This window comes from Lampetra fluviatilis, chromosome 13 (assembly GCF_964198595.1).
Source record: "Lampetra fluviatilis chromosome 13, kcLamFluv1.1, whole genome shotgun sequence".
NCBI lineage: Eukaryota > Metazoa > Chordata > Hyperoartia > Petromyzontiformes > Petromyzontidae > Lampetra > Lampetra fluviatilis.
Window position 1 is genome coordinate 10,579,356 of NC_136287.1, and position 22,910 is coordinate 10,602,265.

Below are 22,910 nucleotides of genomic sequence, written 5' to 3' on the forward strand. Positions count from 1 at the left end.
ACAGTCTGGCTTCTAAATACCGCAATACAGCTGTATAGCCTCCGGAAATTATAGAAATCAGGCCCACAAATGCTGCCAGCATGGCATCTATTAAGAGAGGCCTGCAGTGCGATGCCACACCCACCAGCGTGCAAACACACAATCCCAGTGGCAATTTACATAATTCCATAACCACGTTGTGAATAAATTGGGGGAAACATCGCACTGTGCTGGTCGTAATTGATACTCGTTTAAGTGTCATCTAGAAACGTAGCCCAAGCCAGGGAAATGAACAACTTTGTTTACATCCGAGTGGAGAACAATGCCTTTCCTCCTTCCACCTCCCCCGTGACGACGATGTTGTTGTTGTTTTGGCGGGGCGGTCCTGAGCTCTATCTAAACAAATTCGGCATTCGTGGCCTAGCGTCCAAATTGGACTGAGCAAATCGTGCAGATATTGCCGCGGTGGAGGGGTGGGGGGGGGGATTGCTTTTCACGCATCGTAGCGGCTTGTAGACATTTGAGATTGCGCCGATGTGGGGGTGGTGGGGGGTGCGAGCGTGCGTGGGTCAGCAGGCGTGACATTCACTCAGCTAGAGGCCCATTATTTCCAGCGTCGTGGCCCCATTAGCTGAGGCGCGCTTGCCCCGGTGGTCGCCGTTGCTGGAGTAACCGCCGCTCGGATTCCCTGGACTCCTGTCCGTGGCAGGGAGGCCCGGGCGAGCCAAAATTTAGCAAAACTCCGCAAAACTCGGGCTTTTAACGGACGATAGCGGCAATAATGAAGGCCACTGTGTTTTTTTGCCCCCCCCCCCCCCTCAGCGCTCATGAATTCATTAATTCACGTGGTCGCAGTGCATGCAGGGTCCACGTTGGCTCGAATGCTGCCTTTTACGCGGAGAAAAAGAACCCTATCCCAGTGTGCTCACATATTAAGCAGCCTGCTTTGCAAATATGGCCATACGTGACCCTGATTTTGCCTTGTAATTCAGCCATTATTTACGTACACTTTAGCCCAGGGTTGTATTTCAGTGACATGAGGTAAATGATTCCTAACAATTTCATGACCACACCAGCCTCACAGTATAAAGCAATTTTCATAAGATATTTTTTTTCGCTATACAGAACTCAGCTTTGTTTCCACACCAATCCTCAGTTTAAATTTGCAAAACTTGCAATAAACATATCACTTTTAAGTCGCCACATTGTTGGATGTTTGATTGACCAAATATTTGATTGGGATGCATTAAATATTCTGCAAAGCATGTAAACAAACATGTCTTGCATGTAACCACTCTCTGCTCATCCCCGTTAAGCATTCACAGGTTAAAGCAGACTGCCGGTTCAGCTTTTTAGCAAAGAAGCCGGCTTCTTTGCATTCTGCTCTGTTTCAAAGCAGACAAGTGCAGGACCTGCCGTTGTCAGATAGAGATAATGCGCCGGCCACATGCATATCATGGGGTGGGTTTTTTCGAGGAGCGATGGATGGGAGTGCTGAAAGAATTGCTTTTGATAAAGAGGCTGGTGAAGATTGCAAACGGAAACGCTTTATCATTTGTCTCCATTTGTAAAGACGACCGGCACGCAATCCCCACAAAACCATGGTGCTCTTCAGTATATCCCATGGAAATTTCCCTACCTTCCTTGCTAAAATGAATGTACTCTTAGTTCATGGCGCTTTCTGCTCGTGACTACCGTATTCTGGGAGTCGGTGTCAAGAAGAGTGAACATGAAACTGCTGGTGATGCTGGTGACTTCATTATAACTTAAATTCCTATTTGCTCCCTGTATAAACATTGCTTTAATCCTTCAATTCTGACTGCTTAAGACGTATACATATGTCTCCATGCTCACGAAAAGCATATGGTTATGCTGATTTCAGTTATTTAAAAAAATCGCATACCGAGGGTTGGGGCAGCCTGACTGTACGGTGATCACATTTGTTAGTATGCCATCGTACATTTCTATAGGTTGAGTGGTGGTGCAATGGTTCACACACTACGTGATGAACCTCATGACTTACGTTCAATCCCGGCCATGGCTAACATCAACCCACACTAGTTACAGTAAGTATGGTCAAACAACCATCATGTCCAACACGGTGTCAAGAGATCTTCTTCTAGGCGTGGATTGCCAAAGGGCTGTAAAGAATTATCAATGTTTTGTGTATGTTACCCTTATAACTTATTATGGGAATGTGTAATTGCTTTTTATTACCCTACTTAAAATGAATAGGTGATGCAAATCGTTTTAAATGTCCATAAAAATAATCATCTGCAGCATAAATTTGCTTGCCTTGACGTCCACATTGCCTTGAATTGTTTATCCTGTTAAGGCGCAGATGAGCGCCCAGTGTCAGCCTCCATCCTAACCTTGCACATTTGCCTCTGCAGAAGCTGCGTGGGACAGACCATCCGATACAAATCGTGCAGCACTGAGGTGAGAGAGAGAGAGAGCGATGGGGGAGGCTCAGGACGAGCCACCGCAGAGCTGCGTGACAATGCTCACGCGTTTCCCCGCTGTTTCCCCGCTGTTTCCCTCTGTCTGACGCACGCTTGGCGAGTGTGAGAACTTTTGTTCGGTGACAATTTTCATTTTTCGCAGTGAAATGGCTCAGGGGGGGGGGGGGGGGCAGCCCGTGGTCTTTCATGTTGAATTGCATGTGCGTGCACGTATCCACGTGTTTGCAACTATTTTGTAACTGCGCCCGTTTTGAAAATGGTTTCGAATATCAAAGGGGTTGGGGGGGGCGGAGGATGAGAAACGTGCTATATTATTATACAACGGAAACATCAACAACATTTTTACACAAGGAGCGTGTTCATTTCGATTTTACACAGAATTTTTAAGCAAATTTTTTTTCTGGCTTCTGTATATATTGGCATCACGTTTTTGTTGCCGTCGTTGTTGAAGATTTAGCAACTGAAATGGTATTTAAAGTGAATGAAAACCTGATGGGGATAGTGTGTGTTTTCAATAAGGTGCATTCACACTTCGGTTATCATTGGGCAGCACTGGTGGTGGATTCCCACATTCCTGAGATGGAACCAGACCTTCCCCGGCACAGCCATCATTGACTTCTCACAAAGTAGTACTTATTTTATTGATTACTAATGAAGCATTGGCTGAGTCGACCCCCCCCCCCCCCCCCAAGCAAGATTTAGGATTGACACTCTCCAGCTGTTATTGCCATAAACCAAATTGAAGGGATGAATTAATGCACCTCGATGCATGGGTTGTGGCCGGAGTGTAACGGTTAGCTCACTGGACTTGCAATCCAAAGACCGCCAGGTCGTATGTGTGTAGTGTATGTTGAACTTCTTTTGCACCGTACGTAGCCAACCGTGCAAATCGAAGGTGTGGGGGAATGACAACGTACTAAACACAAAAATCAGTTTTAAAGATACGATTTCTCAATCTAGGTGATGTAAAAGTGCATAGCTCCAGCGGCATCCTAATATCGGAAGAGTATTCCATGCGGCCGCAGAAACGCATCTTAAAGCGCGCGATGCAGTGAGTGTCTTTGTTCGATTGGCTAGCCAAAAGCTGCTGCTGCTGCTGCTGCGAGGATGACCAGAGTTCGCGTGGATGGTTTATGCTCCTTGACGCGATGAGAACTCCAGGCGCGGCGGTTGATACAACGGTGCAAGTTTCTTAAATTCGCCTTTAACCCACTGCAGGTGTCGTGCAGCGGGTTAAAGTGTGAGTGTTCCCACCTTCTCCAAGATGTCAGCAGAGAAGAGTCGGCGCAAATACCCTCGAGAGGGGCTTTGTGGAACTCCCTCCAGTGGAAGCCCAAATAAGTATTTGCAGGGCTTCACCTTCGCCTGAAGCATTTCGTGAAATGTGTTCAGGAAATTTAAAGTTAACCCAGTGGAACGTGAATTTACTTTGCGAGGGAAATGTCCACACTGGCGTGATTTAGTTATTCTCTCTCCGTCTTATCCAAATGCAGACGTAATGTCTGAACCCTGCCACCTCACCAAGTGCTATTGCTGTGCTGCAAGTTCAAGTCAGGCCAGCTGTGCGGTCTATCATATCTTTTCGCACCTCCTAATCCAGGTCAGGCCTTTGGGGTTTACCGCATTACAGGGCCGTACCATAGTAAATGTTCACCTGCCCGCTATTAGCCACACCTGTCGATTATAATGATGAAAACACATAGTGGACAACATCGTAAGCTTAAACCGAGCCCGCGGCATGCAACTGCTCCACGGTGAGCTATAGGGGCATCTCTTTTTAAGTCTCTAAAATGACCATAAATCAGCATTAGCCTCGATACGGCTTTCTCTAGATGGACTATCACCGCTGTCAATCATTCCTTTATGGACTTCCATCCGGTGTTCATTTTCCACATGTATTTTACTTTATTACACCACCTTTCTATGATGCGTTACACGAATCTACGAGACCAAACTGTAAGTTATTGTAGTTAAAATTTGTGTCGCGTGGAGTATACTTGCCAAAATTAACATGAAGCATTTTTTCACATTACCCTTGTTGTATTATTTTACATTGATCTTCTAGCTTCTGGCGTTAGAGCACGGAATGTTCTATGCCTTTACAAGGATCATTTACAGCGAATCTAATTCCTTAAGAAAAAAATAAAATACAACTTTTCAAACGGAGTGATGGCATGCACATCCGTAACGCAATGGTCAAATGCCAGCCGCTCACTTCTGCGAGCTGCTACATGCAATAAATCACACCAGCAGAAAACAGCACCTTGCCTTATGCATGACATCTATCCACTTCGTAGTTGTTTTTTTATTGGGTGGCACTTTAAAAGCAAAGCAAAACGAAACACGAATACAAATCGGAGGAATGCTGCTCACGGACAAATCATACACAGATTTTTCCTCCATTCCCTTAAGTTGACTTGATTTTACCACCACCTAGTGGATAAGTAAAGCTCACTTTTTGTTTGGACCTGTGCCAAAAACATCACACAGGTGCTCAGCCTAACTGGAGGGCACCCAGCAGCATGTAATGCAATAGCTTAAAATGCCTCTAAAAGCAAAGTGGGTCATTGGGATGTCAGAGACACAAAGCCCTGGTCGCACGCGACTATACCTTCCTGTCACTCAGTGCCTGTGTTGCTGCACGAACGGAGAGGTACGCCTTAGCGCTCGCATTAGGCGCGTTTCAGTCACCGGTTTCGCCCGAACGCGAGATACATATCTAAAGCAAACAACGGAGAGAATATGGCAATTCAACAAAACAATCAAATACATGTTACCGCTGCGTGGGCTTTCGCACGGGCCGTGCTGTAGAATTCTGCGCGGTGTTTTGTGCTGAAAGTCGTGCCAAACAACGGCAGGTATGACAGCCCAAATAATACATCGCAAGAAAATAAAGTGTTACCGTGTTGTGTAATGCGTCGATGTATTCCACGGGAAATTGTCGCGGTTTTTTTAGGTTAAACACGACACGTTTTATATTAATAACTAACAAGTGACAACGGAGTGAAATGAATGTAGAAAAATGTATATTTTAAAATAGCGAAAATCTAAATTCCACTAAATATTCATTTAATTGTATCCATATGCATCAAATGAACCGTTTCTGGTTGATATTTGATCAAAGATGCATTTAACACGGTTTAAATATTACACTGATGATGAAATTAAACAAAAGCTTCACTTATATGTGTGTTCATATAAATAAATAAACAAAACCATTTTGAAGTTTTACATTCCAAAAATAGTACTCATTGAACCGTGTGTCAGTTTTAATTTGACATGGGTCAAGTTCAGGCATTCTGATTTATTTCCCCTGTTGTTGCTGCCCTTTGGATTCCCTTGGCAGGCTTAGAATGTACAGCACACAGCCTGTTGCTTGTCACTCCATAACATTCCTTCATTTTGCTTGAGGCATCTGCGCTAGAGAGCCCAGGTCACTTCTGTGCACATAGCGCAGTCTGCCCATCACGATATGACTTGGCACAATTAAGATACTGAATTCGACTGAAGTGTCGTCTTTCAAGAGCCTTGCTGCTTGGCTCTATGCACAATTGGAAGTATACGTGTGTGTGTGTGCACACAGGCATATGGGAAATGATGGTCCGGTCGTTAGGGTACTGCCCTACAATCCTGTTGGCCTAGGTTTGCTTTCCTGCTGTACACACTATCAGTGGCAAGTGGTATCTGGACCTGTCCTGGACCTCTCCTAGGTCAATGAAGCCTTAAATGAGTACTTACTCTGATGTACATGCATCACTAACTAGGAGAAAGATGGCCTGGTGTGGTGTTGACCACAACAGCCCACCGCGTGCTGTCCTTAATAGGCGCTCACAAGAGCAACGTTGCCCCTACGGTCTCTAATGCTAAATGGGGGATCTTTGTCTCTGCGCGTGTGAATGTGTGCACACCCGTCTGTGTGCATTGGGCGTGTGCGCGCGCGCGCGCGCGTGGTTTATGCGCCGTGTGCGCGAGCATAGTTCCACTAATTTTTTGGAGTGGCTATTTTTACCATTCGCAAAAAAATTGGCTGCGATTTCACAGAGCGGCGGCGGGCCGCTCTCTGATTTGCCCGCGTGCCTTAAGATCAGACGGGCGGAATGCGGAGCGCTGCTGCCATTGGATGTTTCAAAGGGCTCACAGTCAAGCGTCTTCGCAAACGGGGGGGGGGGGGGTGATGCTTTTGTCAAATTTATGAGTGGGGTTGGGAGGGGGTGGGGAGGCGTGCGAGCAAATTAATCGCGACAGAGAGATGATACACGCTATCCCATTTCTTCTTCGTGGCCATTGTTAAGGTCGACGGGTGCGCGCACGTGCGCGCGCGTGCACGCGCGTGCTCCCTCCCGACGCGCGTGCGTGTCTTCCCCTTGACGTCACGCCCTGCGCGCGAGCAGCCTCCGAGGCGCGTTGACGCGGGGGGGTGGAGTGGGGGGGGTGATCAGGTCCGAGGCGTTGTGACTGACACCCCGAGGGGAGCGAGCCCGGGAAATGTTGACGGCGTTCGACGGTGAAATTAACGCGTCACTCGTCGGCGGCGACGGCAACGAGTGACCCGCTCGACGTCACGCGAAGTCGAGATTCTCCCCCCCACCACCCCCAGCGAGCCGCCTTGGCGTCACGAGAGATAAGGGGCCTTCCATAAATGACGTCACGCACCTGGGGGGGGTCGGGGTCAGACATTTGTGACGATGTGTGACGGAGAGGGGTGGGGTTTGAGAAATGTGACGTCACATCAAAATGCGCAACTTTAAATAAATATAGACAACACGTTCTACTTAATTAAATAGACTTTTTAATAAATGTTTTCTCCTACAACATCAGAGTGCAGCGCCTCATTAAATACGCACTACAATGACAATAGTTTAAAGCGATTTGAAGCATGTTTTATTTTGGGGGGGTGGGGCAGACCTGACTTTTTGTGACGCCGCGTGACGAGAGGGTGGGGTCAAAAATCGTCCGAAATCGCGTGACGTCATTTATGGACGGCCCCTAAAGGCTATGGGGCTTTTATTTGCGCGGGCCGCAATGACGACCGTCGCCACCCTCGTCGTTTGCCAACTTTGGGACGTCATGGCAACCCAATGTAAAGGTTGCAAGAATTGGAGGATAAATAAAAAGTCATGCTTCGGTCAATATATGTAGACGTGTGTGTGTGTTGTTGTTGTTCAAGGAAATTGAGCGGAGCACCAGGCAGCTAAAACGCAGTAGAGAGCGCAGGTGGTGCATCTGCCATTCATCTCAGTCAATCGATCCATTGCACTTGTATCTGTACTGTGTGACCTCCCGTCAGTGAGCCTTCGACACTTCACGTGGCCTCAAAGTACACCTAGCCTGGCACAACCGTAGCGGCGACGACATCGCCACTGCGTGGTCAATTGTGGCTGTTGTTATTGGTCAACTGAATTGCAGCACAAATAACCTGATAAGCACGCATTTTAACCGTGTCGTTTGTCTAAAAACTAAATTTTCGGTACGTATTTGATTGTGCTCGTGACGGAATTGTAACGGAGACACCTGCCACCAACAAAACTGAGATGGCTCTTACAGCTCGCTGAGATAGGGTTTCATTTTCCAATATTTTTTCAGCCACACATTTGTTTTCATGCGTTCCATCAGGTTATGAAACTGCGTCCAATGTGCAACACCGTTGAAAACATTTCAGAGCTTAAGTTGCCAGAAAGAATATAAGCTAAGTGTATAAATACTTTATCAGTGTCATCTTGACAAATTGCTACCTTACAACTGGAAAAAAAAATTGCCTTACACTTTCGGTAATGTCCCTCATTTAGTTTCACTCGCACACCGAATTGATGACGTCAATTACACGGTGCCCCTGATAATGATGACCGCCCGTCACTCAACTGCCCCACGGGAGGCGGGAAACCCCCTACAAGCCACGCCCAGCGTGACGTGGCTGATGATGCCAATGGTGTCACCACACCCTGTCCATCACCTATGCAGTGGCACACGAAGCAGGGTTGCGACTTCATTAAAAATGTGTTTGTGTGTTCTTATTCGTTGCGTAAACAAACCGTTAAGTCGGTAAAAAATGGATCGATTACTTGCAATAATTTGTTAGCATACCCATGATATTTTTTCAGAAGACGACGTTTATATCCCTTCATTCATAATTGTGAGAATTTCAGTTAAAATCCTCATGAGGTACAAACTTAGCCCACCAGCTCTCTGAGGTCAATAAAAATGAGCACCACTTAATAGATGATCAACACTTTGGAGAAACTGGCCCCCCGCAATGGGAATGTAGAAATTCCACCTCTGGTGTAGGTCCACTAAGGGAAGATGAGAAGGACCTACACCTTAATTGAGCTTGGAGACACGTTTACTATAATCAGTCCATCAATCAGGGGCGCGTGATAAACATCCAGCAAATCTCCGGTCTTCTTTCCGTCGCTTGTGCTTCGTGTACAAGCCCAACCTTCTCTGCTAACCCCTCACCGACCGTTGATCCACACTGCCCCAGGTTCCAATGATCTTGCTAACCAATTCATGAAATGTATGAACTCTTACAGAGTGAGGAGCTCGCAATTGGGAGGTTGTGGGTTCAAATCCTGGTTGGGGGTAGACTCAGCCCATTATCCCTCCGGGGTTGATATCATGAATATCGCTTTGTGGGGACATCAACAGCGGTTGTCTTATGCCCCCCGCCATCGGAATGCGGACATTCCTACCACTGGCACAGTGCTGTAAATGGGAGATGATCACAGCCTCGATATTCCTTTGAGCAGAAAACCACATTGTGACTTTGGCCTTCAAATAGTCCCCTTTTGTTGATGACCCATTTTGCACGTTTGGGCCTTTGGTGCCAGTGCTTAGTAACTTCTTTGGCACCATATAAACTAAAACTTGTTTACGTGATCAGATAAGGCCCACTGAGCTACTGTATACTCTAAACGCGTGTTTCTAAATGCGGTGGGACCGAGAGGAAAATCCACGCGACCACTGGGAGAACACGCAAACTCCAAATACACAACAGGCGTCAGGGTCGGGGTCTAAACCCACGACCTCCTGCATTCCAGGTGAGCCAGTTAACATCTCGCCACTGCGGTGCCCCCCGTACGCGGCCAACCGTCGTAACTGCGATGGAGAAAACAACACGGACTGACTGACCCCCGTAATTTCGTGGGTGTGCGGCAGGACTGCCCGGCAGAGGCGGGCGATTTTCGAGCGCAGCAGTGCTCGGCCCACAACGACGTGAAGTTCCGCGGGCAGTACCGCGAGTGGCAGCCCGTGTACGAGGGCGCCGAGAAGCCCTGCGCGCTGTACTGCGTGGCGCGGGGCACCTCCCTCGTGGAGGAGCTCTCGCCGAAGGTGCTGGACGGCACGCGCTGCGCCCCGGGATCGTTCGACATGTGCATCAGCGGCATCTGCCAGGTAACCAGCGTGGCGCGCCTTAACACAGTGGGCTTTGTACGGCGCGAAAGAAGTTCGACGTAGAAATACACACACGCGTGCGCGCGCGTCCACGTCAGCATTGCCTACCCCCTTACGTGGTGACGTTGATCCCTGCACCCGCTGGATCGGGAGTAACCCCGCGGTATGAAGATCTGTGGTTGGTGGTGGGAGATGAGGACGCATGGTCCGAGATGCGATGACATGTGATGGGTGGCTGGAAATGAGGTGACAGGGATGAGGGGAGGGGAAGGTAATGAGAGAGGGGACCGTGGAGATAAGAGGGCACGTCGGAGGAGGGACGAGGAGAGAGAGAGAGCTGTGGGTGAAGGAGGGATCTGTGTGTGACGGAAGTTGAATTAACGGACTGAACCCCTTAGCCCTCTTGGAGTCGTGGTGAGGAGAGGGCCAAACGGACATCTTTTGGCGATAATAACTTTCATAGGGGGGAGCTGGGGGGGGGGGGTTAGCTCCCTCCTGCCCCCCCCTCACCTTCCCTTCCAATGCTAAGGGGCAGGGGGTTGTGTGTATAGGGGTTTATGGTGTGATCTGCTGAATCGGAATTTCCGAACTAGAAACTGCGCTTGATGCCGAGGCCTCCCATAGATGTCCTATTGGGTTTTAATTTACAGTGGGCAGTAAGCGTGAAAGTATGATGTATGACTTAAAGCCCGCTATTTCCCCAATCTTCAAAACTAGCGATGCTCCTGATTTGGTGTGTTCCGGTTGGACCAGGTCACGTGGCTTCATAATGATCTATTGCAGAAGCGTTTTCTTCCCACTAACATTCCTGACACCGTGTGTGGTCAACACGGCCAACGGATTGAGAACAGAATACTTGCATAACGTAGCACTGGTGAAATAACAGATTATCGTGTTATCCTTACGAGTAAAAAAAAAACGTAAAGAAAAGTGAATGAAACCTTCATGTACAACTTGATGAGAACCATTTTTATACAACATGAGAAACATTACAGCGCGGGAGGAGTTGAGTCTGAGCTTAATTTTACGATAAATGAGCTCCAACAATGACAGACCAGAGTTCACTAGGTTATTATTATTTTATTAAATACAAAAAGTTTTAAAAAAACCTTTCCTTCTTAATTACGAGGCGAATGGATTATATGTTGAACACAGTCAGTGAAGGTTTTTCATTATTGAATTAAAGCAAGGACTGCTGTTTTGATTACGTTAATGTGTGCATCAGCATGAAATCCAATAACCTCCTCCTGCAAATTCCTTCTGTAAAAACACCCTGTACATAAGTCACGGCGACGGATGTTTCTACAAAGGTTCACAGATTTTCGGAATGAATGTGAATTATGGCTACGTGACATTTAATACGAATCTGTTGTCCACCCAGGGTTTGTGGTGTAGTTTCGCTCAAAATGTTGCTCTTCATCGAACAAACATCCAAAAGCTTCCTTCAGTCTGCCATGAATCCCCGCGGCATGGATGCAACCAAAAGAAGGACATACCGCTGGGGCAGCCACTTTTATAAAACAGACAGCTAGAGTTCATTCATCAAGCAGCAATTAAGTAAGTTAGATACAGGATTGAGCTTAAAATTTACAATTTAGTGAATATGGCTGCGCATATAACAGCTGACTTGTGAATTGCGAAATTTATAATTTTAACACAATCGTGGTGAGGATGCACGTGCTGTCAATAAATGGGCCCAGATTTGTGTTTGCGTTTGTTTGGCCACATCTCCGTGTGATCATTTAACGTGCGTCACAAACTTAATTCTGCACAATCCTTGACTCGGTCCACAAAGCACTCGGCCAGAATTGTTAATTCGGAAATATTAGCACAGCTAATATCCGTAAAATATTTAAATATCTACTCAGTATTTAATTACTTATCATACTAAATGAAACTTAGTTGTGTTATGCACTCATTTAGAATTCATTGATGGCCAAATGTTATCACCAACTTGCTCAATCTCCACTGACCATGACTTATTAGAAAGAGTAGTCTCAATAACAAATACACTGCAAAGCCTCGATGGAAACTAATATTTAAATGCCACAAATTATATTTAAATGGACGAATTTTTCTGCCAAAAACCTGGCTACATGGCATCAAACATGCTATGTTTAATTGAGGCTTACATTTTTAAAAAACTGCTGTTAAATCTGGATGTTTGCTGGGGTTATGTAGTTCCAGTTTTTGAATGCTGAATCAGAATGCGAGTATTGTCTGTGATCTGAATCGCAAGCAGGCTCTCGATGCCATATGGCAGAAGCTGCTTTGACCTTGTGTGCCCTTGACAAGAATTTGATCTCTCCCTCCAGTGAGGCTACCTTGAGTGCAACACTTGAACAAAGATCTCAATGTCAGTCATCTAAAAGACCATTAATGATTTTTTTTCTACTTGCATTCACAAAAAATCGGTGAATCGGCACAACAGGAATGTGAGGAAGAGTAAGAATGTGAAGCGTGTGTGTGCTGGCTCGGTGCGTACCATGCGTTGGCATGGTGAGTCCTCCTTCCGTGTCGAGGAATTTCAAATGTCTGCCTCCTCTTCTATATGTTCTCTGACCCTTGTGTCAACCTATGCCCGCCGGCACATTAAGCGCAATGTGAACGAAAGATGGCCCATTTTTTGTGACTATGGTCATCGTATCAAGCCTCCCAAAGTGGTGCTGACATGAGCGCGCATTGCATCTTGAGTGAACACCTCGCCACTCAGAATGGCACATTGCGTAATTTCCTTGCCGGGCCTGCGAATGAGGTCAAACGTTTGAAGAAGCGGCGGTTATGATCCAATTTGACGGACCTTTTCAAATCGCGCCAATGAACTGCACGTGGTAGAAAAATCGCCTCCCAAACTTCCGCAAGCTCGCGCGCCCACCCATCTCACCAGCGCAGCATCCCCCTATGCCAGCACGCTCCGTTCAGATGTCATGTACGCAACGCCTTGATGTAACACCATGCAGCACGAGATCTTGATGAGTATTTTTTGTTAAGTTTGCTTCTTTTTTGTTCACCCGTTGAGCTTAAATTCTACTTTTCAGGGGGGGGGACCCCAAGCAGGTTGATTGGAGGAAAACAGAAAAATCAATCATTGAAAATCAAAAATATAACGGCGAACAATTTGAAAGGAAAAATCGACCACAACAGCGATAGCGCCTCAATCCTTAGGCACAGCCATGCAGATAGTGAGGATCGGTGAATCAAAATACACGACGGCCAACATGCAGGCAGCTATAAAAACATCGTATGTATAAGTTAAAATGGAATAATTTTTTCATGAAGTAATTAGCACAAGTGGTTTGTGTTTTCTGGGAGATGCAACAATAAGTTATTGGCTCGATTGGGTGTAACACGGGATCCAATCGATACACAGACATTCAGCAGAGTGTGTCGATATTTTTACTGATGCTATTAGTAGGGATGTAACTACAGCAAGCACCTATCCGCTAATCAGCTGAATCGTCAGATGGTTCATGGACACAGTTTGATTCAAGAATCAATGATCATGTTTGACTTTGCGGTATATGGTAGCACCTCCAGTTGCTGCCGCGGTCGCGTTAAGCCATTACATACAACCGACACAAATTGTAAAAACATAAATTATTTCAAGCAATTAATCGCATGCGCCGTGAGCTTACGGATGCATATGAACCAATGAACCGTTTGTCGCTTGGCCGTGGACCTGGTTCTTGGCTTCTCCCTGCAAAATAATACGATCGCACAAGGGCTCACAAGTGACGTCATCACATCTATCCCTGTATTTACAGAACCAAACAGGAGGATTTCTCCACAAATCTGGCTGTCCGCCTGATGACGATGCTAGTTGTAATTACTGACGAAACGTCGTACTCAAATTTAAAATCTTGTGGATTTGCTCTCCAACACACCGGTGTGCTGTACTAGTGACGAATTGGCCACGTTCTGTTTACGCGACAACCCTTACTGATTGGCTGTGTCGGGTGGTGGCGGGTTTAACGACACTTTTACATTCACGTGATCTGACCCAAAAAACCCTGCATCATGGAAAATTATACATCTCGACAGTGGGATGTGCCAAGAAGCATTGCCATTGGCAGGTGAAAGGGTTGAGACTTGCGAAGAGGGTAAGCTGGGGGATGTTTTACTTTGCCCTTTTATCCAACCCAGGCGAGGTGCACAGATGTTGTAGACAAGTGTCCGCTCGCAGTGTCAACATCTGCCTGTCGTGTTCGCCCGCATCGAAAAGCGCATCTGTGTTGTTGTTGTTTTTGTTTTACCGGCTGCACGTTAACAAACTGATTGCGTTTCTCTGCTGTTTGGTTTCTTTCTGTGCTTGCTGTATTTGTAGCCATGGGTGTTTCCGTTGATTGTAAAGCCAACAGCATTCCGTTCTTTCTGTCTGGTCTCGATTATAGCGATCAGTTTTTATATTTTTTAATGGAGGCCTTAAAACTATCTTGAATGTTAGTGCACACAAAGACAAAGATCCACCGTATAGCCTTAACCTCAACACTGTTGGGGCAAGTGCTGCTAGCGAACAACTATGAAGGCTGGCGCAGCAACAGGGCGAGGTGGATGGCCAGCACCACGCCCGTCCGCCTTTGTCTCCCTCGTGGCGATCTTTACACACCGCAACAAGTACTCATTTGTTGCTGAGTGGACCTAGAGCAGGCCCAGGACTAGTTCGGATATTCATCACCGGTGTTGGCCGTAATATGGAATGGAACTCGGGTCGTCGGGTTTGTAGTGCAGCCCGCTAACCGCTACGCTATCGAATACACACACACAGAGACACACACACACAGAGACACACACAGAGACACACACACACACAGAGACACACACACACTGACACACACAGACACACACACAGACACACACACACAGAGACACACACACAGAGACACACACACACAGAGACACACACACACAGAGACACACACACACAGAGACACACACAGACACACACACACAGAGACACACACAGAGACACACACACACAGTGACACACACAGAGACACACACACAGAGACACACACACACAGAGACACACACAGAGACACACACAGAGACACACACACACAGAGACACACACAGAGACACACACACAGAGACACACACACAGAGACACACACACACACTGACACACACACACAGAGACACACACAGACACACACACACAGAGACACACAGACACACACACACAGAGACACACGCAGACACACACACAGACACACACACACAGAGGCACACACAAAGAGGCACACACAGACACACACACAGAGACACACACACAGAGACACACACAGACACACACACACAGAGACACACACACTGACACACACACACAGAAGACACACACACACAGACACACACAGACACACGTGTTTGTCCAGACATAGGAGCCGGCTGCCGATTAAATTGCGGCGGACGCGCATCAAGCACGTTTAGTTTCATTCGACGTGCAATCATGTTTACAGTGCTTTGTAACAGATAGTTAATCTGGCTATTTTATCAAGTTTTATTAAAATATGTATGTCCATATACGAGTATTGAATCAAATACGTGTATATAGAGGTGGGGAGGAGCAGTGGCATCGTCGTGAGTGCACTGCCCTACGAACCTGGTCCACCTGAGCTGAATTCCTGACTATGCCAATATGAGTGGTGAGTGATATCCGAACCAGGCCCGGCTCTCCTCCCTTCGCCAACCCACAATGACCAGCGTGGAGAAGTATGGTATAATAAAGCCCTCAATCAACGTGGTGTGGGAAGACCTTCATGTAGCAGTAGAGTAACAAAGGGCTGTAACACAAAAAAACACATACAGGGTACTCCAACCGTAATCCACACCATTTGGTAAGTGTAGAAACCTTTTTACATGCACTGAACATCTCTATTAACCATTAGAATACAATGAACAAAAACAAGAAAAGAAAATCCATTTACTCATAACCCCGCTTTGGCATCTGTTATTTTGGCGCTCAGCATTGTAAAAGGCCCGAGTTGCGGAGTGTTGATGGCACACCTGCCTCCCTGGCCATCAATAGAATGAGCTTTTATCTAAAAGCCATGCAAATAACCAACACACGCTGCCGTCTGGGGGATTTTTCTTTTTATGGGAAGTTAAAAACACGCCCAGAGAGCCGTGGCAGTTAAGCGACGTAAAAATGCTCGGTGCGTCAGCGGTGCTGCGCACCGTGCGTGAATTGTATTCAGCCACAAACTACCAGCGGTTATGAGAATGCACAGAACAAGTCGGGAAAGAAATGCCTTCTGTAAGTAAAAAAAAACTAAAACCCATGCATCTAATGGAGCGGCACGCGTGCGCGCGCGTCTGAGGAAGAGAAGGAGGAAGAAGGAAAAAAACGCACGTGTGAGAAAGCGTGAAAAAAAATTAAATAAGAATCCCCAAAGTAAAGTGGCCCCCATTTTTTCATAACCTTCTCACACATTCCGGCGACGACTGCGAAAGCCGCAAAAATGCCACGTTCGTGGTGGAGGTGAGAGCCCGGGACAGGCTTGTGGGAACTGATTGCGGCCGGTACCTGACACCGCCTCAAACACTGGCGAGTTCTGTTTCATCGCTTGATTTAAAATTCTTTGCAACGCGTGCCAAGCAGAGGGGTGGGTGTTTTATTTAGTTATTTCGTCGGCCGCTTATTTACTTATCTGACTGGCGAAAATACCCCGTGTCTTTGGGGGATGACTTTACGACGCGTTGCTGTGGATTTCTGTCCTGACCCTCTGCATGACGTGGATGGCGTTGTAGCTTAACGCCCAGAGAGACGGAACGCCTCGGACAACTCCGGGGCTCACCGGAGTGTGTGTGTCTGCATGTCGTCGGAAATGGTGCCATCTGTCAGCTTTAGGAAACACGGATCAAGGCACATTGATATTTTTTTTTACATTTTAGCGTCTCATCTGCTGGGCAAACTGCAATGCAGTCGCAGGGAACGCGTTTCAATTTGCCCGCATAAAGTTGAGAAAATATTTTTCCCAGCGGATGTGGTTTGTTTAACTTAGCGTGGACAGTAAAAGTCACGATTTTGTTTCCCGTGTCATAAACAAGTGGTATGCTTTAAGTTAGTTTCCTAAACACTGTGTCTTGAACAGTTTCACAGTCGTCATCATGGCATGAACGTCCCATGCTGGGACAGATAACCATGCCTGTCACCTTTAGACAAAGAGGAGCGCTGTTCAGCATATATTAATTCCATACCCTGTGCTTGCATTACCAGCCATTCTGCATCATCCATGACATAACCTTTTCCGTACACGCACGACAATTGTGTAGGGTAAAGCCTTTTATTATCATTCAATATCTTGATATGAGCGAAAGGGTCCCATATTCTCAATTATGTCCGTACAAAATGCTATTTTAACCCAAAGCGGAGCACTTTTCGACAGATATCAGCAAATGTAGAAATGTACCACCGTGTCACATCAACGCACAGCAAATGCCTCTTCCACACGAGGCTGAGAATTGTTGTCCGATGCATTCTCCAAAACGGCGCTTGTTACCTCCCACACCCCAAGGAAAATGCCTCGATGCTGCATGCCATGCCATCTGTCAGAGCATCAGGAATCTGTCAGCGCTGGCTATACTTAGCTGGCGGGCTGCACCGCAGGACGTTCGTGCACGATATCATCCCCACGTCCGCGTAACCGTAATGCCCAGGTGTCAACCGCACCAGCTGACAAAATGCTGCCCCCCCCCCACCATAGTGAGTGGTGGGTTAATTTCATTGTGTGGTGCAGCTTGTGAATGTTTCTTTTGAGAGGAGGAGACACATCGAGGAACAGAGAGAGAGAGAGAGTGATATCTTGTCTTGTCGATATAATAATAATAGTTCAATTTGTAACGCGTGCAAATTTGCAGACGTAGTGGCCGCAACTCAGAGGCGCGGAAATGTAGCAAGGTGACTTGTCCCACCAGGTCGCTTGAGTGAAAACTTTTTAAAGCTTTACTTGATGAGAAAATAGACTTTTAAATCGCCGTTAGACTTGCTTTGCTAACACTCTGGCAATGTGTCACTGCAATGGTGTTGTATTCAAATTCTCTGGCAGTGAAGTCAGCGTCTGACGTCACTGCAGCCACACTTGATGGAATTTCCTGGGCGTGATTTTAAGTTCTGTTTTCTGATGAACGAGAGAGGCTTTAAAATCTGAGCGGGGTGGCCTCTGGTGCATCTGGTGCAGTGGCACATTGCCTCTGGGACACACAGCCACCAGTTACGTATCGACAAGATAATAATAGTTTGGCTTTTTTCTAGATGCAGTTACCTTTAAGTCAAAGGGAAGCTCGACTAAAAAAAATGAACACGTCAAATTTGTCATCATTTATTTATTTTGCATATGCGCTTGAGACCGGGTTTCACTTTGTTTTACCATAGATCTCGTCAAGTAAAATCATATCTTACAACTTCCCTCGTGACCAACTTACAATCCAGTGCAGAACAAAAAATGCGAAGAAACGTTTCCTGTGCTCGTGAGTGATCTGCATAAGCCCCAGTTCTACCTCACGCTATGTTTCTGTGTTGGTTGACATTGCTGCTGCACAATAACAAAAAATGACTCTTTTTTAATGTGGTATTAATGAATTTCACTTCACTTGACGGCCCCTAAGTGGCTAAACAGTGAAACGGGAACAAATGGCATATTCCCAGCCCTGTCAAGAGAGACCTTTAGATTACCCAACATAAATAATTCCATAATGCGTATTACTCACTGGCTGGGCAAGGAAAAGCGCCCTTCTTTGTTTTCCACAGCTTAATTTTCAAATGTACTTTGGTTAACATGCAATCATTTTACACGTAGGTTTTCACGACAAATGTTACGATTCATTCAGTGGTTGTTTTGGGTTAGATTGTCGCATGAGTATAATGCCAATTTTCAGCTATACCCTCCTGGACCTGAAAAGAGCCAATGGAATCAAGTTTCCACGTGGGCAAACGTGCCAATTTGATTGGGGTTTTCCAAAAACCGGAGGAGGAGTATTGAAAATCAAAGCAACATTTTGACAGTTGTGCCCGACGTTTCATTGGATATTACATCCAGCATCATCGGGTGTTAACAGAAGCTCACCTCTCGCGTGGATTCAGAGCTGAGCTCCTGTTAACACCTAAAAAACAAATCCATTGGCCTGTTTGCCCACGTGACAACTTGGTTTGACTGGCTCTTTCGGGTGTCGGAGGGTATAGCTCGAAATTGGCATCATACCTAAGCGACGATCTAACGCAGGATGAACTATTGATAAAACACAATAGTTTCACTGGCCGAAAAACATCAAAAAATTATCATTCCACGAAATAAAAGGGCCAATTCAACAACTGTAATTAAAAAATGGCAATTTTAGTTGCAGTGTATTTTATTACGTTCAAGTGAGCCACACCGGAACTGTGCACAATCCGCCCGCCCTTGGCTTGGTGAAAATGTAAGGAGGCTGCCCATCCTTTTAACTGAGCCCCCCGAGGCACGAGCTCTGCCCATTGCCAGTTGGCTACAGCCCCGGTGCCTGCTATGTAACGGGAGATGGGCTGATTTCTCTCTCTCTCTCTCTCCCGTGGTCACACCTTGTTGTCAAGGACAAGCACACCGTGTGCTCAGCTCAAGTGGGTTTCCTCTGGCAGGTGGCACCTCTGAAGGGTCACCACCGTGGCTTTGGCCTTGGCCAGCGATGATGGCCTGCCATTGCCGTTGTCGAGGCATATCCGTGATGTAGGCTGACCAGAGGAATTGGTGCTCATTGTATTGACACGGAGCAATGGTGGGCTGAGTCAACGTACAACTTGAATGTTAATGATAACAATATGAATTCCTTCTCCCAAGGAAACGTCTTATCAAGCCCTGTGACTATTTTCAGCAGAGTTCTGCATGAGGATGTTTATACAATTGCAGTAATGGGCCTTTAATGCGTGGTTGGCATGTGGGAGGAAACCAGACTATCCAGAGAAAACCCAAGGATATGAGAGAATGACATGCAAAGGTCTGCTCTGAGTCACCTCACAGCCCACGCCTACAATATATAGTATTGCCAAATAGCCTCCCATCCTCGGATTAACGAGGCCCCAACCTGCTTGGTTTACGAGACTCTAATTAGACCACGATAATTGGTTTAAGGCAATGTTTCAGTTGTGAGTCAAAAAAACCCTACCCACAGTGGAGGTCCCTCCGATTGGAATGCGGCACTTGGATGACTGGCTCAAGGCTGATGATTGGTTTCCCCAATGTTCGTTTTGACTTAGCAGACGCTCTGGACTTTAACGAGATCAACCTTGTACTTCAGTACAGCTGAGGATGTATAAATGGCTGTGTTATTTTCTTATATGATACATTTCCAGGAAGGAAAAAGAAACAACCTTCACAGGGTTGAACTTTAAAGGTTTTTGTCTGTGCTTATTTTGAGTGTCTTCATGTTCAAACAAACAATTTGGCTAACCTTCCATGGCGGTGCTGACTCAGTTGTGAATATTCCACATTCCTATGGTGCTGATCCTGGTTCTTCTTATAAAGACCGCTGTTGAATTCCTTTCAGGGTAGTGCTGCCTAACCAAGTGCTGTTCATTTTATTCACCCAGCAGGAGGGACGATGAGCTGAGTCAACCCTTGCCTGGAATTTAGCTCGCAATCTCACAATCGAGAACACTTTTGTATGGAGGGGACCTTTTCGTCCGTATTCAAAATAACGAAAAATAAGAGCATTTTTTTACCGTTTATGACAATAAAACAGCTGTTGGGATGGTCAAACACCAAATAGATATCTTTCACAAGGCATCGACTCTGGATTAACCACACATGCTTGCGGAAAAAAGCGCAGATAAACATACCCTGTTGCTCTGCTTAACCGAGCTGCATCCTTGGCCATCAGCGGTGATGGCTTGAATCGACGTAAATTATATTTCCCGACAATGCATCGCTCTCCCATTTGCGCAGTGGCACTCCGCATGGCACGCCACGGCATGGTGCTGGCGGCATGCGGCAGTTGTCCGTTACGGAGAAATAGCCAGGAAGTCACAGATGCTTTTCAGCAATTACTGCGTTGAATTTTAGAACTCGAGCCTGCTCTCTTATTATGAACTGGCAACTCAAGATCAACGTTATTTTGTTCCAGCCCTGCATCATTCGGGGAGGCCTACAGGGGGCCTGTGCACTCCCCCCGCCCCCCCTACTCTTTAAATTATTATAGTCAAATTAAGCGACAAACATTGCAGCCTTTGCTCATTAATGTTCATGGGGGGGGGGGGGGGGGTGAGAGCCATCGCAGAACACTTGATGGACTCAATCAGATCGTACCCTCACTCGTTCTGTTTGGCGTTTAACATGTGTTCACAGGATGTCTAGCATTAACTGTGTCTTGCCCCCCCCCCCCACTACTGACTTTTTGTAATGACCCCGCCCCGACTTTAAACATGGTCACCCCTTCAGCATCCCCTTTCCTCGTAACCGCACCAGCCTCGCACCTGCGCCTGCGTAGGATTGCGAATGCTCCGCTGCACTCTGGTCGTGTAGGACGACACCTGGACCTTCACGGGCGCGTACGTGCGAGGTATTGGAAGTATCGATGGCAAGGGGCCGTCGTGAGATGGGGAGAAAGTACAGAGGGAGTACACCCTTATCGCACGGCGCAGGGCTGGATGTGTTACAGCCGACGCTTGCCTGTGCCACATCTGGCGCAGCACAGATGCAGGGTAATTTAAGGGCAGAGAACTTATTTTCATCATCATCAGCCCACTGCTGGATATGAAGCCCTCTCCAATCTGTCGCCATTCTCTCGCGGTCTCTGCAGAGTAACAATCCACTTAGCTCCATCTCCTCGATAGGCATCCCCTCAGATGCCTTCTATCTTCTAGGCTGCCACTCAGTTGTTATTTTTGACCGTCGGACATCATCGCTTCTCCCACCCGTGGGATCCCATTACTGCATCGGTGTAGGCGCACAAAGCCTCTGGAAGGAAAAACAAGTGCGATGTTAAGAGGGGGCAGCCATTGATTAATATGAACGACCTGGAAAGGCCATTGCACAATAGGAGAAAATACCTTTGGAAACTCTGCAGGGAACTTGTAAGTGTATGAAAAATATTGTTGTGACACTCAATCACGTGTAATTGCAGGAACACTGCAAGTGCTCAGTCACCGTTTGCCATGGGGTGTTTGGTCTGGAGGGAATTAATTAAGTCTCTCCACATGGCTCCTCGCTGGGTGGTTGTTCGCCGATGCGGCGCTCTAAGCGCGCACGCGTCCGAGCACGTGGTGTGCGCGCCTCCTGAAGCCTGAGAACGATTGTAGCATTTTTTTCTAGATTTGAAGCTTTCGTGACTGCAAGGATTCATGCTCTTAGTTTTTTCGGTAAAGTCACGTAGGTAAAAATTTAAATGTAAATTTATAAAAATAAAATACTAATAAAATTCACGACGTTTCACTTGATACTTGATACAGCAAATCTGGCTGTGACGGTCCCACCTGATGACGGAGACTTGTGTTGCCTCCGAAACGTCGTGATTTTTATTATTATTTTATTTTCATTAATTTTAATTTCATTTTTTACCTACGTGACTTTACCGAAAAAACTAAGAGGAACAATTGTAGCAGTCAAAATACGTCCCAATTCACGCCACTGCATTGCACCGTGGCAAAATTAAAGAATCTGCAGCGGAGACATCCGCAGGTGTCATCGGACGTTTAGAGCTAATCGACAAGTGACTTTAGCCCCCCTGAGTGTATCCGCTCTAAAATACATTTGTTGCTTTCGAAGTTATTCATTCGTTGGTTTTATTGTCCTTTAGCCAAAAGTATTCGGTGGGTGGGTGTGGAAATCATTAAATACCAACCTTTACTTCATGCTCCAGCACTGCAGGCTCATTATTTTTACGGAGGGAGTGCAACCTCTGCCTCTATTTGCCGGACATCTCGTAAATTGGCTCTAACGCCCAGACGAAGCGTCATTTAGCATCGCCCATTGCGGTTATACAGTCGGCCACGGTTGGCTTCGTATCAGGTCACCATTACACGCGATTGTTAGAGCAAAAAAAAAATCTCCTTTTTTTGGCACACTGCGTTGGAACATTATCCAAAACAGCTTAGTGTAATAAGTGCGCGCCGCAGTT

The 22,910-nt window shown here is 46.6% G+C and overlaps 1 protein-coding gene across 1 annotated transcript in view; it reads left to right on the forward strand.

The window, feature by feature from the left end:
- The window catches only part of LOC144935533 (ADAMTS-like protein 1), a 143,251-nt gene that overhangs the window by 83,871 nt on the left and 36,470 nt on the right, over positions 1-22,910 (forward strand). Inside the window, exons 5-6 of the mRNA XM_078862286.1 lie at positions 2,373-2,418; positions 9,594-9,830. Of these exons, the coding sequence (XP_078718412.1) occupies positions 2,373-2,418; positions 9,594-9,830 (283 nt within the window). The remainder of the gene's footprint in view (positions 1-2,372; positions 2,419-9,593; positions 9,831-22,910) is intronic.